Here is a 21422-nt window from a genome sequence, read left to right as displayed (position 1 = left end):
ATGAGCTGTCGGAGGGGGAAATGGTTAATTGTTGAGTTGGATTTGTAGTCTTCCTCTGCTGTGTTTCACTTTTTTTGATAGGATTTCTTACACTTCTCAAGAGTTTTCCCTTTGCTTATTGAAACATTTTAAATTACTTTTTATCTCAGAAAAACTATGTTTTTCTCCCAATAATTAAGTTTTATCTTAGATACTTTTCTTTTGTCATCTACATTGACAAAATAAGCAACTCCTATCCCAAGAAAAGGGCATCATAAAATTTAATTTTAAGCAAATGGGTATAATGTGGTCAGACACCTGAACAGTAAACGATTTGTCTGATACTTTACTGTATTACTTTTTCTACCTATTTTTCCCTTAAAGGTAGCACTAGACAGGCAGTGGATACCAAGTAGAGTATTTTCTTCACTTTGAAATTTAAAAGATGTGTATTATATTGCAACCTGTGAAATGTTTCATATATACACTGAAAATAGCATTGGATGGTACTTTCCTAGAGCTGAATTTATCCTTTTCTAAATGTTTTCAACTTTGTGGTATCTTCCCACTATTAGGAAAATAGTCCTTTTAAACTAAGACTGTCTTGAGGTTTCCTCCCTATTCTTGGATCTTGGTATCCTGTTTCAGGATCTGTGGTTTTTAACCCAGCTGCCCTCAATACTCTCTTTGGTTCAATCTCCTTAAAAGCCCATTCCTACCCTTCCTTTCTCCCCCTACAGAGTTCTGTATGTTTAAATCTTCATTTGTGCCATTGCATAATTTTCATCTTTTCAGCCTTTGGCCTAAGTTTGAATATTAAAAACATTTTTTTTTCTGGTCATCCAGAAACATACTTTGGAACCACCATCTTGTTTCCTTAAGTCATTTTATTTTCATTACACCTAGCTGAGATTTTTTTCTCCCACTGATATTCATAATAGTATTAAATAGTTAAGGGAGGAATGATGTCTAAATTCAACAACCAACAATTTGAAGTTTGTTTATTTTTAGAGAAGTCAGAATACTGATAGAATTCATTCAAACATGTTCCTGCTGGAATAAGTTGGTCAAGTTACGTTTTTTATTCTGATGTACTTGGTGCTATTTTTAGTCATTTGCTCCCCAGTGGATTGTTTCTCTTTCCAGAACCTTTGCTAAAGGAAATTTACTAGAAGTTAGCAGAAATGATTACCAAAATGATAATAAGTTTTGTAATAGAGTGTCACAATAAAATGAACATTGAAAAATCTATTGGTATAAAACACTGACTTAGATCTTAGGGGGTTCTAAGGAAGTGAAACCCAGCCTCTACTTTCCAAGACTTTAAAATCCCCAAAGCTGAAACTGATATAAACATAACAAGATTACAGAATAACATACGGCAGCAAGAGGATTACAGGTAATTGCCAGCTGTGTATAATAGCAAATATTAGTTCCAATATTAGTTGAAATCACTTTGCAGAAACTGTAGATTTTTCTCACATTTTAAAACGTGTGGCCTTGGAATCATTATCCATTAGTAAGTAAAAGGCAATCAGGCAGAATGGGATAATCAGGGGTAACAGTGAAAACTAAAATGTTCTCATTTGAACATCAGCAGCAAGATACCAGTTGGAACACAGCTGTTACTAAACAAATTCATGGAGTATCTTAAAAGCTGTTTCCTATGTCTGCCTGAGTTGTCAGAAGAAATACCTACATTGATATCATTCTAACATTGGGATGAAGTGCTGCCATCTTGGGAAAAGAAGTTGGTTCTTAAAGTGACTTTAGCCCTGAGCCAGCTCCAGCAGTGTTTGGGAGCAGTGTCGAGACAGGTACATATCCTGCCCTTCCTCAGGGAAAGGCTGAGGTGCTTTCTGGTGCTTTGAAAATGTGCCCAGCTGAAGCACTTTGGGAACAAATTGCCTATTTCATAGTTTCACTTATTACAGTCATGTGAAGCAACTAATTACGCCTCCCATTTATTTTTAAGCAAATGTCCTAACAGAATGCCCTTCCGTTTGCCTCTGATGTAGTGAATTGTGTGAGGATGTTAACAGAACGTGTGTAAAACATTAAATCCATTCTCACTGCCTGCCCATTTGTGTTTCAGGCATCCTGACAAAAACAAAGATCCTGGAGCAGAAGACAAGTTCATTCAAATCAGCAAGGCTTACGAGGTATCGTGTCAGACTTTGTGCTGCATCCATTAGCCCTTATGAGGTATATCTTAGGTGATCAGTTTTGTAACGTTCTCTCAGAAAGTTTCTAGATGATGATAGAGACAGCATATTTGACTACATTCATTATGTTGAAACTAATGCCTAAACCCTCAGCTCTTGGAAAAACTGGGCTGAAGACTTTAATTGGAATTGTAAAGTCACCCTGAACGTATGTCTCTGTTTCCGTATATTACATGCTCACTTCAGCAGCACATATACTAGAAATTTAAACAGTCACAGACTGTTTTGCCTGCATTTATTAAAGTGACATAAGGTTACAGACACTTTTTCAGAGTTTTTTTTTTTTTTAAGATTTTTGTTTATTTTTTCATTTTTTTATGGAGGTACTAGGGATTGAACCCAGAACCTTGCTCACGCTAAGCACATGCTGTACCACGGAGCTATACTGCCCCTCCCACAAATACATTTCAACACAAGATTTTCACCAGTTTTCCAACGTATCAGCTTAAGTGAGTTGGTCTGGAGTATGCGTGAAAGATAAGTCCGTGGCTTCCTGATTTGTGTAGCGTAATATTCGTCAACAAATAGTGTGTAGCTTATACAATGATATGTCATCCTAAAACAAGTTCTTGAATTTTAGACTTCAAAGTTATTTCTAAGTAAAACAAAGTCAGCTAATATACAATCACTGAATTCAATTCTGTGGCTACTTTTCGCTGTTCAGAGCTTTTCATGCCCTCGTTTGAATTAATCAGACTTACATGGTGTGACTGAGTCATTTATTTTCTTGTGATTGATCCCTAGTGATCAGTGTTAAGTTTTATTTGTTTTATTGATATGTTTAGTATTACAATAGCTCAAAATCTTTAAAGCCAAGGTAAGCGTATGTACCTAAATGACTAAAGTATTTTGATCTTGAAATACTTATGTGTCTATTGAGAGAAGAGTTTCTTGGTGTGTTGAGGAACTGCTTTTAAAACATCTATTTAAAATTGTAACTTCACATTTTATTTTCGTCCTGTCTTCCAAGCTGCTTACAGGAAAAGTTCTTTGGGTGATCCTTTTTTTTGTTTTCTGGAGTTCTAATTTTTTTCCCTTTCTTTATAGATTCTTTCCAATGAGGAAAAGAGATCACAATACGATCACTACGGAGACGCCGGGGAGAACCAGGGCTACCAGAAGCAGCAGCAGCGAGAGTATCGCTTCCGCCATTTCCACGAGAATTTTTATTTTGACGAATCTTTTTTTCACTTCCCTTTTAATTCTGAGCGGCGGGACTCGATTGATGAAAAATATTTATTGCACTTTTCACATTATGTGAATGAAGTGGTTCCAGATAGCTTTAAGAAACCCTACCTCATTAAGATCACCTCCGATTGGTGCTTTAGCTGCATCCACATTGAGCCTGTTTGGAAAGAAGTAGTCCAAGAACTGGAAGGATTGGGTAAGATCATTTTGTTCCTTGGGGGATGTTTGTATAGGAGAAGGTGACTTTTACATCAACTGAACATGGGATCTGGGGGAAAAGAAACAGTTAATGTGATTTCTCTTCTCAGTTTCGTGATGACTGGTATTTTACAGGGACACATTTTTGGAGAGGGGAGATGTGTAAGCCACTTTCATTCCGCATTACTAATATGAAGCTTTGTCTAATCTCCTAATGTCTAATTGCGGGCCTGATATATAGGAGAAGCTTAGAAATTATTGGTTGAACAAAGCAGCCCTCAAGCACCAGTTTTAACGCTGGTAGGACTTGCAGGTTATCCTTATGGTAGCTGTCGTTTCACTCTGTGTGCTGATTTGCTAGGGCTGCCGTAACAAAACAGCACAGACTGGGTTGCTTAAGCCACAGAAAGTTATTTTCTCATAGTTTTTGAGGTTAAGAGTCCAAGATCAAGGTGTTGGCAGGTTTGGTTTCTTCCGAAACCTCTTTCCTTGGCTTGTAGACGGCCACCTTCTCCCTGTGTCTTCACAGGGTCATCTCTCTGTGTCTGCTTGGGTCCTGTGTCTCATTCTCTCTTTCTGTGACCTGATCTCGTCATAGAGGACACCAGTTATACTTAATTAGGGCCCACCCTAACAACCCTATTTGAACTTAATTACCTCTTCAAAGGCCTTATCTCCAACCTTCACCCTCGGAAGTACTGGGAGGGACGGGGTTAGAGCTTCAACACGTGACAATTGAGGGCACACAATTCAGCCCATAACCCATAATGTTCTGATGGCCGTGGTTACCGCGCTTGATCACAGGTTAGGCTTTCTTTTGTTCACACTTACCACTCAGGGCCAGGAAAATTTTAGTGACCCAGGGAGGGTATTTATTTTAATAACTTCTAAAAGTTGGAATTACTGAATGAAATGTGTGTGTGCGTGTTTTGGAGGCATTAGCAGACCTGTCTGTGAGTAACTAACAAGGAGGAAGCTCAGCCTTAGGGGCTGTGGGGCCCGGGCTTCTCTGGAGAGTTCACCACTGAAAGCCATCAGCTCACTTTTCCTAAAACAGAAATTTTCAACCTGTTGTTGAGAGGCACTCAGGTACTCAGATTTGCCAAAATGCTTTCCTGAGATGGAATAAAGAAGTTCTTGAAGACAAGGAAATAAGTTTAGCATGTCATCTCACATGTGGTGGGCGGTCAGATGCTTGCTGTTGGTGCCTAATGAATGAACGAGAGGCTGAGATCAGGCGGGAGCCGCTGGATTGAACAGTTTCTTCATCACAAAGCACAGTTGCATTTTCTGTCATGCGAGGTGGTGTGCTGAAAACTGTAGTCTAGGAGCTGACATTTAGACCCAATAGCAGAACATAAACATTGCGCCATTGCATAATTTAAGATGGTAATGCGTTTACACCAAAGTCCGATCAGAGCCAAAAGGCAGACATACACTGCATAAAGTGACATATAGCACAGTGGTCACCGTTACGACCACATGCTCTGGAGTCAGCAGTTTTCAGATCTCAGCTGTGTCATTTATTACTTTGTGTCCTTGGACAAATTACTTAATCCAAGTTTCTTCATCTCTAAAATGGGTTATAATGTCAAACCAGCAGGGTTGTTATGTGTTTGTTTTGGTTTCCAGTTTTTTTTCCCCATATTTCAGTTTTATTAGGTAGAATTGTTACAGTTAACTGCACATATACAATATTGTTTTTTAGGGGGGGAGAGGTAATTAGGTTTCTTGATGTATTTTTTAATTAATTTTTTACTTTATTTTATTTTTTAATGGAGGTACTGGGATTGAACCGAGGACCTTGTGCATGCTAAGCGTGCATCTACTGCTGAGCTGTACCCTCCCCCTAAGCAGGATTGTTATGAATATTAAATGAGAAAAATGTATAAGTGCCTGATGTATATTAAGTACTTAATAAGTGAATCATTAATAAATGAACCTTAAATAATTTCTGATTAACTAGGTTTTCTGGCTTCCCAAAGTAAAGTTTTTGAAAGCATCCGTTTTATAAATTCCTTTTTACAATCTTTCTTAAATGTATTAGCCTATTTTCTTCAACTCACTGACTATCGAGCACTGACTTTTGCCTTATTTTTAGTCTTGAGAAGTTGGCTGGACAGGAAATAGGGGAGCAGCGTTACAGGCAAGAGGGAACAGTGCAGGCAGGAACACAGAGCATCCCCAGAAGAGCCGGCAGCAGGGTGCCTTGAGTGCAGGTGAGAGGGGAGGAAGCAGAAAGAGCATGCTGGGAGCTAGTAGTAAGCAGCCTCAAAGTCCAGGCTAAAGAAGCTGGACTTTATTTTATAGTATGTAATAAAGCCAAGGAAAGTTTTTATGTAGAGAAGTGATCTGATCAGGTCTGTGCTTTAGAAAGCTAATGTTAAAGCTGCATGAAGGACCAACTTAAAAAGGTGAGACTAGAGGCAGTGAGGTTACCAGTCCTGGCAAGACAGCAACCATTGGCCTGAGCTGGGGCAGTGGGGACAGAGAGAGGACAAGTGTCGGCTATTTTGGGGTGGAATTGTGGGGGGACCTGGCACCTGGGGAGCATTTGAATGTGAGAAATGAGGAAAAGAGGAGAGGGGGTACTCAAGATTGACCCTGCATTCTGACGTGAACTACTAGATGGGCAGAGGATACAGTGAAGAGCTGGAATTTGGGGAGAAGTGGTTCTAAATAATGACTATAGTTTGGACATACCACATGTGATGACAACAATAATAATACAAGCATAATAATAATAGCTTGCATTTATTGAAAGTTTACCAGATGCCAAGCACTAATGTATCAACTCATACTAAACAGCAGCTCTTTGAGGCAGGCACTGTTGCCATCCCTCTTTTACAGATAGTTAGCTCATTTTGGTACCCTGTCCAACGTCCCACAGTTGGTGTTTGGCAGAGCTGGGATTCAAACCCAGGTAGTCTGGCTCTGTAATCCACACGCTGCACACGATGCTCTGCTGCCTTTCAGTGCCCTTACATCTGTGGTGGTTGAAGGTCTTGCCATCCTTTGGGGTTGCTATGCTGTATAATCCAATAAGTAGGGACTCAAAATAACAAGGATGGAAGAATGATCCATAGGAGTAATATTTACTTCTGAGTATTTAGTCTTTTCCTCCACTTCATCTCCTCTCCAAGTCCCTTTAAGGCAGGTTTTGACTAAATGTGTTAGATTAGTTTGGTTTTCCCTCTTTGGAATAGTCGGATTCATTGAAGATTCCTGACAGCCAGATTCCACTTGGTTACATTGAGATGAGATCCTTACAGTATCCATGGTTGTTCCCTATCCAAGTAATGTAGCAGTAGACAGTTACTGCAGAAAATGTTTCTATTTTGAGTTGACTGGAAAGAGCAGACAATCCTAGAGATTAGCTCGGTGATCTGGGGAAGCTTGGACATTGTCTCAGAATAACAGAAGATGCCTGAATTGCAGTAAGTGAAGGAAATGGGGCACTTCCACCCAGAGGAGAAATGTTGCAGCTTTTTAGGTGGAATCTGCAGTCGTGCAACTTGGTAATAACTAGTGTGCAGAAGCATCCAACGTTTACAGACAGTCATGCTGTGGCGGAGGGCCCAGAAATAGTCAGCACTGCCCCTGACCTTGAGGAGCTCACTGTTAATTGAAGAGAAAAATAGGTCCCCAGAAAAGTCACACCAACCTCACATCTGCAAGTCCAGAATAATGTAGTGCTACAGGAGTCACAGAAGATGATGAGGAATTCATTCCACGTTCTCATTTAAAACTTTTTTCCTAATGGACCAAGTACTATATTAAACACTGAAGTAAATATTATAATGGGTTTTTTTGAGCATTTTAGTTGTTTTGCATTGTGCTAAATGCTTTGTATGGATTGTCTTCATCCCCAAAATAACCCAATGAGGGGGAGACTTGTTATTATCCCTACTTTACAGATGAGGAAACTGAGGCCCAGGGAGGTTGGAACGAATGAGGTCACACTGTTCGGCGGCAGCCGTGCTAGGATATGGACCCACAAGTCTCACTCCTGAGTCCACTCTTAACCACCGTGCTGCTTGGCTCAGAAATAAGTAAAATCTGGCCCTTGAACCCAGGAAACTCAAATAAGGGACGTGCCTGAATCATCCCAGCACACTGAGTGCTTGTTGGGAGGTGCGGACAGAGTTACCAGGGTGTCAAGGAGGTTGTTTGTCTTGAAATCAGGTATCATTTTAGGGAAACCCAATTTGGATCATCATGCAGTGATTATTCACCATGACTTCTTATTTTAAAAGAATAATTCCTCTCAGGGAATTATTCCTAAAAAATAGCCAAGTATACAACAATTTCATACTGTCTAGGAAAAAGGTCTTCCTAGATATTGGTTAAAGTATTTTTTTTCTACATAAGCTCCATGTTCTTGGTTTTGTGTTATTTCACATCATTTTGCATCTTAGTAGTTTGTTTATTAACAGGTTTGTATTCAGCCAGGTTTGACAGAGCCACGGTCTTCCGTTTGGCTCTGTACCATCCCTTAAGGCATATGGACAAATTGAAAGAAAGATGAATGTGTATGCGACAGAGGGGAAAATGAAAGAATTCCCCTAAAAGATGTGAGACATGTTTAGGGTTGCATAATGAAAGCAAATATAATCGGCACCTCACAATAGAGATCTTTATACTCTACAGAAAGAACGACCTCTTACAAACTCAAAAAGGGGAGAAAATATTCGTGTTTTTAATTCCCCAGGATCTGCAAATTATCCAGAAACGCTGAACCATATAAAAGTCAAGGGTTTCTGAAAGAGGTCACATATGCTCTACCGTTCTCTTAAATTTGCTACTCAGGTTCATTTGGATTCTGGTCTGTCCTTGTCATCCAGCCAGGTTATGCTGAATCAAGAACGAGAGCGGCTGTGCTTGCTGTTGGCCCAGCTGAGCTTGCTTTCTGAGCTGCGCACTTTGGAGGGTAGTGCGAAGGCAGAGGAGGAGACGATAGAAACGGCCTTGTTCACTGTGACTCAGGGACCCTAAGTCACCACCAGTCATCATGGTCGTTTCCCACCCTGAGTCTCAGGGAGAAAACAGTGCTGCCAACTTTTCTGCCTCTTCCTTCCCAGCTTGGGTGAGGAGCAGGGAAGAGATTAGACCTGAACTTGAAAGAATTTTGGAATTTTTGTTATACCCTTAAATATCTTTTCAGGAGGGAAAAACCCACAGATTTAAACACCAAGTGTGTATCGGTCTTTATCTCTTTTAATCCGTATGATAGTTCATCTAAAGAAAAGAAGTAGAATTTCTCTAGAATTTAGAAATGGGATTATAATATTAAGCATCTAAGTCCTTTGTAGAAAGGATTCAAGAAAATAGCCTTTATAGACTGGGAAATGCTTACGTTTAATGAAGGTGATTTGTGTAATTCCAAGGACCCAGTGGTAATTTTAAGTAGAAGAAATGAAACCTAATCCCTTGTATTGTTCTACTGGGGGAAAAACTCTGTTGACAGAAGCATAGGAAAGGTGAGGGAGGGACAGTGCAGAGTGAGAGTCTGACGGTGTCCATGCCACTCCGCGCGAGGAAGAGAGTCTCGTGGAGTTAGAGTCCCACTCACATGAGAGACCGTCTCCAGATCAGACGTCACATGGTCTGAATGAAATAATCCCTAACAGTAATAGTTGTAATTCATCAGGCGCCTCCTATATTCCAGGCTCTGGACTAGGCTCTTTTTTACATTATGTCATTTCCTCCTCACAACAGTTTATTTCCATTTTACAAATAAGTAAACTGAGGCTCAGAGAGGTTAAAAGACTTGCCTGAGGTTGCACAGCTAATGGGTGGCAGAGCTGGGATTTGAATTTGGATCTGACTTTGAATACTTAATTCATTTACTTGTTAAAAAAAAAATGGAGTGCCTGCAAAGTGCCAGGAACTACTCTAGATAATAGGGATACAGCAGTAAAGAAAACAGCCCAAATCCCTGCTTATATACTCATGAAGGGAGACAAATAAATTATACAGCCTGATGACCGTGATAGCCAAGTGCTGGGGAATGCCGGGGGGAGGGCTTTCAGCTTTAAGTCGGGCAGCAAGGAAGGTCTCCCGGGGAAGGCGGCCCGCAGGGGGCGAGAGAATGAGCTTCAGGAACATCTGGGAAGGAGGAGGGTGAGCAGCAAGTGTAAACGATCTCTTCAGTCTCCTCTGCTCTCCCAAGACTGCCTGCATCCCTTGTCCTGAATCCAGGCCTGCCAGCCACCATTCTGATCACTGATTCCAGCCCCAAAGTCTGATGGAGGGCACCCCAAATGATGCAGTCGCTGGAAAGGTGTATTCCCCAGGGTCAGTTAAATAAAGTGGCTTCTGGGCTACGTAGCAGTCCCTGTAAGGTGATGTATGTTGAGTCTGTCTCTCAGAACTTCATCCCTCCGGTGTTCAGAGCCTCAGGCAGGAGATGATACTGGAGACAGGAAAGAGCCAGGCTTTGTAGTTAGCTGGGCCTGGGTTCACAGCGTGGTCCTGCTGCACACTCACTGGGATGCCAGGTAAGTTTCCTCAGCCTCTCCAAACACCAGCTTCCTCATCTATGAAGATAACAGTATTTACCACTGGGGGTTTGTGAGTGTGAAGAGTGACAACGCGTATAAAGCTCTGGGCGTGCTGCCTAACTTAGAAGGGGCTCAGGGTGTGCTAGTCCCACCCTTGGGCCTTTGCTGTGTGGCCACCTGACCTCCCTGGGTGACGGCTCTTCTCACTTTACGTGAGACCAGATCTCCCGGATACGTGCCTGCTGTGTTCTTGTTCTTTCTCCTGCTCACACAATTCTCACATGCTCTTTCATTTACTGACACTGTTCCATAGTTGTTTTTAATGCCTGGGGTGTGATGTAATCGTGTACCAGACTCGGCTCTGGAACGTCCAGTTGCAGTTCTTGTTCTGCAGTTTTATCAGTTCTGCAGACTGGGTTAAGTCACTTAACCTCTCTGAATCTCTTTGTCTATAAAATGTGGGGGGAGGACTATGTGATGTCTAAGGTGCCTCCTTTCCTGCCCTTGAGAGACTCCTGGGGTCACAGTCAGGTGTCCAGCAGATAAATATGTTTAGTGTACTCAGCAATGTGAAAGTATTAAGTTTTCAATCCCTGCCATTTACTCAGCAATTTCATTTTGGGGATTTATCAATTAGGAAGTAATCACACAGGAGCACAAAGATGTGTATACAGAGATGTATAAGGATGCCTGTCAGAGCATTCCTTACAATAGTGAAAGCCAGAAGCCACTTCAATGTGCAGCAGTAAAGGATTGGTTACACAGGTTGATGGCCCCCAGTCCCAGTGAGTGCCTCCTGTGTGCCACACTCTGCTCTAGTGCTTCGGGTACATCAGAGAACTAAACAAAGATCCCTTCCTTCAAGAGACTTACATCTAACAGGGGAAGACAGATGATAAACAATAGACAGAATAAGGAAAGGATGTGATGTGTTAGAAGACGGTAAGTGCTACAGAAAAGGGAAAGTCAGCAGGTTGAAGGGGATCCTGAGTGTGAGGAGGATGGTTTTGAATATGGTAGCCGGGTCAGCCTCATTGAGAAGGACCTGCAGTTGGCGAAGGAGCCAGCTCCGCAGATGTCAGGAGACACACCCTCCAGGCAGAGGGAGCAGCCAGTGCCAAGGCCCTGAGGCAGGAACGTGCCAGTGAGTTTAAAGAAGAACAAGGACTCTGGGGGCTGGAGCAAAGTGAGCATGAGGAGAAGAGAAGGGGGTCAGAGGGCCAGGGGCCAGATCACAAAGGCTCCCCAAAAGGGCTCCTTTTGTCAGCCCTTGTGGAGATTGTGGCTTTTATTGTGAGTGGAATAGGGGGTCTTTGTGGGATTTGGGCAGAGGAGCAGCGTGATCCGGGGTTTATGTTTTAGAAGGAACAGTCTGGCTGCTGTGTTGAGAACAGACCGTAGGGGGACAAGGAGAAATGAGAGACGGTTTAGGAGGATATTACAGCAACGCGGGGGAGAAAGATGAAGATAGCTAAGAGGGGGTACAGTGAAAGTGGCGAAGAACAGTTGAACTCCAAGTATATTTTGACAGAACCAGCAGGACTTGCCGACAGATCAGATATGGGCTGTGAGAGAGGGGAGAAGTCAAAGATGACTCTTAAGACTTTCGTCCTGACTAATGGGAGGAGGGAGCCACCATCAACAGAAGTGGCCGAAAGCCTGGGTGGAGCCTGTGTGAGGGGCAAGGTCAGGAGTTGGCTTTTGGAAATGTCAAGCTTGGAAGTCTGTTAGAATCCAAGAGGAAAAGTATGTTTACTGGCTATTAACGTTTAATGTATCTCCAGTGTTTAGCAAAGGATCTAGCTCTCCAAATATATTGGCTGAATGAAAGACAAGAAAAGATACTTAAATACTAAGTGAAGTAAGTATCAGATGATCCCATTTTATTATACACGTGTGTATAGAGACACATACATGTGCACAGATTTGTGTAAGAAAGGGCTCAAACAGATAGATACCAAAGTATTAAAGTAATTACATGGGATGTTGCCACGTGATTTTGACTTAATCTCTTTCTCTTTTTGAGAATGTGTATAACATCTCTATAGAATAATTTATATAAATGGGAGACCTGAGCTGAACCATGAGAAGACTGTGATTCTAGCCTACCAACAAACCCTATTTTTTTCCCAACCGTTGCGGAGTTGATGAAGCCTTGAGTTGTTTACAGGTGGTGCTCTTTATGACTAGGAACACTGTGAACAGATTGTTCTTTTCTTTTGAAGTATGTCCTCAAGATCTACTCCCCAAATCAGAAACAACAGACTAAAAGATAAAAAGATCTGTAGCTCTTCTTAAACATTGCCAGATTGCTTTGCAGAAAAAAAACCAAACCAATTTAGAATTCCAGCAGTGAAAGAATGCTAGACAGTCTATCAGGAAACACGTCCCCTCCTACTAAGGCCGGATTTCGATTTCACACCACAAAATTATTTAGCGGCATCTGTTCACCCACTGTGGGGGCATAAAAAAGTCTTCATGGAGGTTTTCCCTATTTTTCAGGCGTAGGAATCGGCGTGGTCCATGCTGGGTATGAGAGACGCCTGGCCCATCACCTGGGAGCACACAGCACACCCTCTATCCTAGGAATCATAAATGGGAAAATCTCCTTCTTCCATAACGCAGTCGTCCGTGAGAACCTGCGACAGTTTGTGGAGAGTCTTCTTCCAGGGAACTTGGTGGAGAAAGTGAGTACCTGGCTGAGAGGTGGTTGAAGCGGCTCCTGGGACCGCTGGCTGCCCTGAATGAACTCTATGTGTGGCCATCGTCAGACCTGAGTTTCATTTTGAGCAGGGCAAGACACATGATTTAATTAATTATGCAAACAAAATCATTTAAATGATTCAATGTGCCAGAGACTGAAAACTGAAGCAGTTGAATTAGAGAGACTGAAAAAATAGTCCCTGTTATAACCACTGGGAAGATTTACCCCGTCATAGGAATCTGAGCCTAAAATGAGAGCGACTCTTATTTTCTCAACAAAAAATTAGATCACAACAGAGGACTTCTTTCTAACTGGTGCATTTGTTCATTTGAAAATATTTTTCTTATGAGAGTATTCAAGTTAAGTTATACTTGGTTATATATTTAATAATCATATCTATAGAAAACAACAGGTTCCATGAAATATTAATTTTGGCACTTTTAAATGTATAGTGATGCAACAATATGAATAAGTTTCACAAACAAAAGTTTGAGCTAAAGAAGCCAGGCACAAAGAGTTCATGCTGGTTTACAATTTTCATGTTTCAGAAGCATTTTTCCCCCCAGCATCTTAGATTAGGGATCAGAGGAACTAGAACAGGATTCCTATTTTGCTTTAAATGGTTCATTCCTTTAGCAGTACCAGGCAGAATAAACATGCGAACATATCCGTCATATTTCTACACGTACTGCTCACAGACTGTCCCACCAGGGTCATTGTCCACAGAAGAAGTATTTGTTGGAGTTAGCATGAAAGGTAATTGTCAGAGAGCGTTGTAGCATCTTAGAATGATGAGAGGTTGTCCTGATAAGTCCTCAAACCTCTATCAAGTACCTGTTGTGTGCCAGGCACTATGATAAGTGCTGGGGACACTTTTCAAAGAGCTCCCAGTCCAGTGGGCGATGACTTCCATCCACGTGTAGAATGCGCATCTTCGAGAGTTGAGAAAGGCTTCCTGGCAGAAATGACCCCTGTACTGAGTTTGCAAGATAAAGAGAGAGAAGTAGGGGATGAGTTCCAGACAAGCAGAGGTCTGGGACACGAGATAGCCTGCTTTGTATGAAACAGTCACTAGTGAGCGGGAGAGGACGAGATTAAAGGACTCTTGCTGTGAGAGTCTCCTGTAAAGAACTTGAACTTGGCCTGCAGGTGATGCTCCATCTGAGAGGAGTTGAGCAGTGGGGGCGAAATGATCAAATTGAGGTTTTATACAAATCATTCTAGAAGCAGAGTGGAGAGAGAGATTTTTTTGAACTACTATGAAAAACTTCTAAATAGAAATTTAACTTACTCATGTTTTTAATTTGTTGCCTCAGGATTATTTTAAGGCATCAACAGGGAGACACAAAAGTAGCAATCCGGGTGGCAACAAATGAAATTCTGTAATGTGTAGATGAGGTGGGACCACTTATTTTTATTTAAGCCATTTTAAAAGAGCAGTTGTTGCATTATCTCCTACAGGTTAACAGATTAAAAGTGCAGTCTATAATTAAGCAAGAACTGACTTCAAAATCTCAAATTTTTTTATAATATGGTCAGTAACTGTTTCAGAAAAGACTACGGTTTTAGTCTATAACAGTTGGAACACTTGAAAATATGAAATCAGTATCTCCGTTCTTTTCATTAATTTTAGTCAAATGAAGACCAAAAAATTGTCTATCTGCATTTCTTATTTTTTACAAAACAATCTTTTACACATCTTTAATTTTGTTTAATTATCTCCTGAATGGATTATAATGCAGTGGTTAAGAATTAAACATTGAAACTAACACGCTCTTTTCAATTTAAGGTTACAAATAAAAATTACATCCGATTCCTCTCTGGCTGGCAGCAAGAGAACAAACCACATGTCCTTCTGTTTGACCAGGTGCCCGTGGTACCACTGCTCTACAAGGTACTTTAGGTGCTGGGGTAATGTTTTCTCTTATTTTGGTGGAAAAAAAAAAAACCTTGTAGCCTGATTGTCCTTTTTGTGAGTAATAGCTCATCCCATGAGAAATGTTTGAAAGGCCAGAAATCCACCTTAACTGCTGTGCATTGAGGACCCACTGATGCTGTCAGTGTGCTGGTGCCTTCCACACACATAACACATTTAATCTTCAGAAGAACCCAGTGATGCAGATTATCATCCCTATTTTATGGACCAAAATACTGAAGCTTAGAATGGTTGTATGACCTACCCAAGGCCTCCCTAGAGGATGGTCAATATTGATTCCTTTGAAGCCTGTCTGATTCCAGACCTGCCCTCTGAATGATGCTCTGTACTGCCCTTCTGCCTAGCACATCTCTGGTTATCACTGACAAGAGGTGGGAGAAGAAGGTGCTTAACTGTTGGCGTGGTCACTGCCATCTTACATAATTGGGTACAGGTGATTCCTCACACCTCCCACCCAGTACAGATCTCAGTAAGATGAATATTTTGCTCTGTCTGAAAAAAAGGACGAGTTGTTGTTTAGCTTTGTTGGTACGATTTTTGTGCATGGAGCACCATAGCATTCTGACAGGTGTACAGAGTGTAGCTGCCTGAGTGGGGCTGTGTAAGCTAGCATTCGCCTCCACCCACTGATGACAACAGGTCACACCTGATTTGTAATTTAGATGCTGTGCTGTTAACTTCACTTCTTCCCCCTCTGTTATGTCCCAACAGTTGACTGCTTTTGCTTACAAAGATTACTTGTCATTTGGATATGTGTACGTCGGTCTGCGAGGGGCGGAAGAGATGACGAGGCAGTTCAACATCAATGTCTATGTCCCCAGCATCTTGGTCTTTAAAGAACACATACATAAGCCTGCCGACGTTATCCAGGTACGTGTGCGTCGCCTTGTTTCCAAACAGCCTTCCCGTTGTATCGCACATCAGCAGGCAAACAAGCAGCAAAATTGAATGAAGCAGGTGAGAAGAAACTCGTTTTTAATCTCTTCCTCCAGAGGCACAGAATTTAAAAATGAGTTTAGAGGGGTGGGTGTAGATCAAGTGGTAGAGCACATGCTTGGCACGCACGAGGTCCTGGATTCCATCCCCAGTACCTCCTCCAAATATAAATAAATAAATAAACCTAATTACCTCACCCTCATAAAACAAACAAACAAACAAAAAAGGGGAACAAATGAGTTTGTCTTAAGTCTGATTTGGTACTATTTTGCTTAAAAAATAATCTTTTGACAGTAGTTGCCAGGGCATGGGAGAGGAAAAAATAAGGGGTTAATATTTAATGGGTACAGTTTCAGTTTGAGAAAACGAGAAGGTTCTGGAGATGGATGGCAATGATGGTTGCAGAACAGTGTAAATCGTTAATGACACAGAATCATACACATGAAAATGGTTAAAATGGTAAATTTTGTTATCTGTATTTTACCACAAAAAAAAATAATGAAAATCATCTTTGCCCTCTAAGGAGCTCTTATTAAAGAAATCAATAATTTTATTCTAAAGTAGATTACAAAAATAAATGTAAGCATGAATATAAAACAGTAATAAAAAGGAATAAGAAAAACCCCAGCAGGGAGAGTATAGCTCAGTGATAGAGCGCATGCTTAGTGTGCACGAGGTCCTGGGTTCAATCCCCAGTACTTCCATTAAAAATAAATATATAAATAAATAAATCTAATTACCTCCCCCCCCAAAAAAAACAACAATAACAAAGAAAAAAACCCGTACTCTTTCATTTCATCCCATTAATCCCTTGGAGGTTTTTAGTTTCATAATTTAATATTCAAAAGTGTAGGAGTATTGAATCATGGTAAAAGCTTTTAATTGGCCTTCCATGGTATTAAAATCCTGCAGGTGAATAAAAGTTGTTTGATCTTGCTCTTAAAATAAAAATAAACATTACATTAAAATCACTAAAAAAGAAAAAGAACCCATAAACTGAGAGAACATGTAGTGAATATTTATCTGATCTTAAGATAGGGAAGGGCTAAAAGCATTGGGCTAAATCTTGCTGGAAAATCTTAATAACTTGATTATAAGTCTTAAATTTTTATATGAATAAATTTTTTAATTAAACAGTAAGGGAAATATTTACAACCAATGTAAAAGAGGTTGTTATCTTTTATTTCTAATGAGCTGCTTCTAATCAAGGAGATCAACCCAAAACGTCCAAGAGTAATGACTTAATAGGTACAGAGTTTTTGTTTGGGGTGATGAAAATGTTTTGGAGCTAGAGAGAGGTGAGGGTTACACAACACTGTGAATGTACTAAATGCCACTGAATTATACACTAAAATGGTTAATTTCATATTATGTGGATTTCACCTCAATGAAAACAAAATTTTTTACCCCCCCCCCAAAATGGGCTAAGAATATGAACAAAATCCTGAGGAGATTCAAGTGACTAATAAACACTTTTAAAAAAATAAATCTCAATAATCAGAGAAACCAAATTTAACATTTTCTTCTCTCATCAAATTGTTAAAGATTTTCTAAGTAAAAATACTCAGTAGAGTTGAGGGTACAGAGAAACAGGCTCTTCTGGTTTTTGCCTTTGCTGGAAGAGGCTTCAGAAATTTTCAGAAAAGCGATTGGGTGATAAAATACCAGCTGCCTAGCAGGAGAGTACTCCTGAGTACCTGTTATGTGCCAGACACTGCTCTGTGTGCTGAGGGTACAGCCCTGAACAAAATCAGCAGAGTTCCCTATCCTGTGTCCTAGTGGGTCAACAGACAATCAGTGTAACACACTCTGTCGTGGTATATTACATAGCAGGAGGTGCAAAGGAGAAAAATAAGACAGGAGAGAGAAATGAAGAGGATTGGGGAAAAGGCTCGCATTTTCACGGTAGAGCAGCCAAGAAGGGGCCTCATTAAGGTGACGAGGAACGACCTGAGGAAGATGAGATTACCTTACAAGACTCTGTTGTAAGGGAACAGGAGCTCAGACAAAGAATTACATACAGAGATGTTAAACACCATTCATAATACCAGAAATGAGGGGGGAGTACAAATACCCAACGGTAGGATAATTATTGGCCCATCCCAAACAGGCACTATTACATAGCCATTTAAAATGGTAATTTGACAATACTTACTGATGGGGATAACTTTCATAACACAATGTTAAAGAGCAAGCAGGATGTAAAATTGTGTATGCAGTTTATACACTGATCTCAGTTTTGTAACAGGAATGTACACGTGGGGGTGTGTGCGTGTGTACGCATGGAAAAAACTAGAAATAAATACAACAAAACAGTAGTGGTTATCTGTTGATGGCACAATTATATATTATTTCAATATTTAAATTTTCAAAAATCCCTATAAAGCGAACATGTATTTTATATTTTTAATGTTATCTTAAAAAAATCAATTAGGACCCTCCGATACTTCTCTTAGAGGAGGCTAGAATGAGAAGAAAGAGAAATTCTATAAAATTTCATTCTTCAATAAATTCATTGCCTGCCTGCTGTGTACTAAATAAAAAACAGCTCTGACATCCAGAGTATTCTTTGTCCTCAAGTCTTTGTCCTCCTCAGACTCACAGTCAGGGGAGGAGAAAGACCTAAAGGCAATTTCCATCCACTGTAATAGGCGTCTCACTTACGTGTCCGTTAAACTCTGAGGGCCGTGTGACCATAGAAGGATTCCTGAGACGTGAGACTGAGGTAAGGACATTGTGTGTGGCAGAACCAGAGGGGGAGAGTGGAGAGTAAGGAAAGAAAAGCAGGCTTAAGAAGAAGGTAATGAGTTCGTTGCGGACATATGAATTAGGACTGCCTTTAGGAAATCTGCAGGGAGGTGTCCATCAGGCAGGGGTCCAGATCTTAGAAAAGGCAGATGAGCTAGGATAGATATTTGTGGCTCATCAGTGAATGGTTAGAAGTTGAAATCTCGAGTCTGGGAGCTCTCTCGGGCATCATTATGTAAAGTAAGGAGAGGAGGGAGCCAAGGACAAAACGCAGGACAACCATCAGTAACTAAAAAGACGGGGTGCCTAGTTGCAGCTCCAAAGGAGCTGAGAGAGAGAGAAAGCGAACATGCCAGTTGTGGAAGAGAGAAAGGAAGATCATCTCAATCCAGGATTAATCTTATGAATATTTCCTAAATTGCTTTTCAGTAATAGCTTGTACTCTTGAGATTTGTTATTTAGTTATCCCCTGGGGAAAACTGTAACTCAAATATATTAACAAAATTACTGGTACAGTGGATGCTTTAAAGGATTTGCTCTTTTGGTGTTGGGGGGTGGCAATTAGATTTATTTATTTATATTTAGAGGCAGTACTAGGGATTGAACCCAGGACCCCATGAACACCAAGCTTGCACTCTACCACTTGAGCTATATCCTCCCCTCCGATTTGCTCTTATGAACATAAAAATGTATTCTCAACATAAACCGAGTCCTCCCAACAGCAAGGGGCTTAGTGTAACACTAGCAGCGCCAGTGGTTTCTCACAGCTCTAGTCAATTTGTTTTCCTTTGCTGTACAGTGTTTGTGGCCACAGGGTAATGTCTTTATTCATTCTTGTGTTGATGGACATTTCGGGGCTTCAGGACCCGTGATGCCATGGACATCACCTGTATCCCAATGTACCTGATCACAGGTTTCTATAGGACAGAAGTTTTCAGGATGTGGTTTACAGACCCCTGGGAGCAGAGGGGGAAGTCCCAAAGGCCCTTTACGGGAGTCTGTGAGATCAAAACTGTCTTCACAGTAACACTGAGACATAATTTGTCCTTTCTCTGTGTTGATACTTGCACCAATGGTGCAAAAGCAGTGGTGGATAAAACTGCCAGTGCATAACCACATGGACACACCAAGGCCTGGGCACCAGACTGCCAGGGTCTGTGTTCTTCACTCCTAAGCACCACATAAAAGCACACAGAAAGACACTCATTTCACTGAATAGCTTCGATGTTGCAGTAAGAAGTATTAATTTTATTAATAAGTCAACTAACACTTGAGTACGAGTCTTTTTGGTACCTTTATTCTGTTTGACAAAATGGGAAGTGTCTGTAAAGCCCTTCTGCTGCAGGCCAAAGTGCACGGGTTGTCTTGAGGACAAGCATTTATGTAATTGCTTAACTCGAGAGTTCTGAACTAGCGAGTTTTGGGGGATTTTTTTTTGATGAAACATTGTTTTCACTTAAAAGAATAATCAACGGACAACTGTGGTTGCTCAGAGCTGGGTATGTGGCAGACATTTTCTTTAAAATGAATGAAGTGAGCCTGGCACTTTAAGGGAAACAACTCGCAGTATTTGTTGCCAATGATAAAATTCAGGCTTCCAAGAAAATTAAAATTTCAAAAAATCTGTATCAGCCAATGTGACTTTGACAGCTTCTCAAACTTTCTGATGAGATTGGTTCATCAATATGATGCTTTTTTTTAATATAAATAATAAAATTTGTCAGCATCTGGAAGACCAGTTAACCAATATTTTCCAAATAACCATTGGTCAGAGAACCTGCTATATATAACTCCAGTCCTTTGAAACATATGAAAGTTAGTCATGACAAAGAGGTCATCACACTGTTTTGTGGTCTTTTATACTTAGTAACATTGTTACTTTGAAGCTTATTTTTAATTGTTCAGTTTGCTGTAAATCTTGAATGGAATTAAATTTGCCTAAAACTTCAAAATTATTTGAGTTTTTAAATCTGCTAGCATAAAACAGTGTACAAAAGTTCTCCAGTGAAAACACTGACCTGAAATAGCCACATCGTTGCTCTCAGCCCTGCGTTGGTGAAACAGATCGCCACATGTTTATTTGCTCAAACGCCTCTGACTGACTTGGTTATATTACTTTAGCCAGGGTCAGCCACATTTTTACTAAGCTAGAAGTCAAGCCTATTTTCAGTGAGAAAACTGAGTAAGAATCAACTGTCTCTTGGTTTTTCTCCAGGCCCGAGGTATGAAGAAGCAGGTCATCGATGACTTCGTCACCCAAAACAAGTACCTGCTGGCGGCCAGGCTCACCAGCCAGAAGTTGTTCCATGAACTCTGCCCCGTAAAGCGGTCTCACCGACAGAGGAAGTAAGGACTGAAGGCTTTGTCCCTCCTCATCAGGGCAACAGAGGGGCATGTCGTGTTTTACTACAAGGCAGTTAAATGTCCACCTGTGATGGAAATTACTCTTCCTGTCACAAATACTGATGAACAACTGTGACAGGAGGGGGGGGTATCAGTCCAGGGCACCTCGGAACCAGATTATTGGATGGGCCAGAGAAGATCCCCTAAGATGTAATAACCTTTTAGCTGAGCCCTGAAGGATGCGTAGATTTTGCCAGGTGCCAGGGAGAGAACAGGTCACTTTAAAGCAGCGTGGACTACGAGAGAGTTCCTGTTCCTACCAGAGGATTCCACACAGGGTGAGCCTCTGGAGGTCTTGGAGAGGAGCCAGGTTAGTGGCTACACAGTACGGAAGTGATGGTACTGAGGAAATAGTAAGGTAATTGGCTGGGGGTGGCAAGGCTGAGCCATACTGATTCATACGAAGTGTCTACAAAGTCTGGAAATACAGGGAAAATACTTATTATACCTCTTTCAGATGAATGAAGCAGTGCCTTTAAATTTAGGGCCATTTCATCCGTGAAAGGAGTCAGGATATGAAAGGAAAACATTGATCACATTATTTGAAAATACAACTAATATATTGTTTAAAATAGGAAAATTTCCCCATGTTTCCAGATTTT

General features: G+C 40.9%; 1 protein-coding gene across 2 annotated transcripts in view; it reads left to right on the top strand.

The window, feature by feature from the left end:
* Positions 1-21422, top strand: part of DNAJC16 (DnaJ heat shock protein family (Hsp40) member C16) — a 34214-nt gene that overhangs the window by 4347 nt on the left and 8445 nt on the right. For both annotated transcript variants that reach the window (XM_031464116.2, XM_031464118.2), the window contains exons 3-8: positions 2075-2141; positions 3252-3588; positions 12596-12780; positions 14587-14691; positions 15445-15603; positions 20633-20763. In XM_031464116.2, the coding sequence (XP_031319976.1) occupies positions 2075-2141; positions 3252-3588; positions 12596-12780; positions 14587-14691; positions 15445-15603; positions 20633-20763 (984 nt within the window). The remainder of the gene's footprint in view (positions 1-2074; positions 2142-3251; positions 3589-12595; positions 12781-14586; positions 14692-15444; positions 15604-20632; positions 20764-21422) is intronic.

The sequence above is a fragment of the Camelus dromedarius genome, chromosome 14 (assembly GCF_036321535.1).
Source record: "Camelus dromedarius isolate mCamDro1 chromosome 14, mCamDro1.pat, whole genome shotgun sequence".
Lineage (NCBI taxonomy): Eukaryota > Metazoa > Chordata > Mammalia > Artiodactyla > Camelidae > Camelus > Camelus dromedarius.
This window is presented reverse-complemented; position numbering and strand designations above follow the sequence as displayed.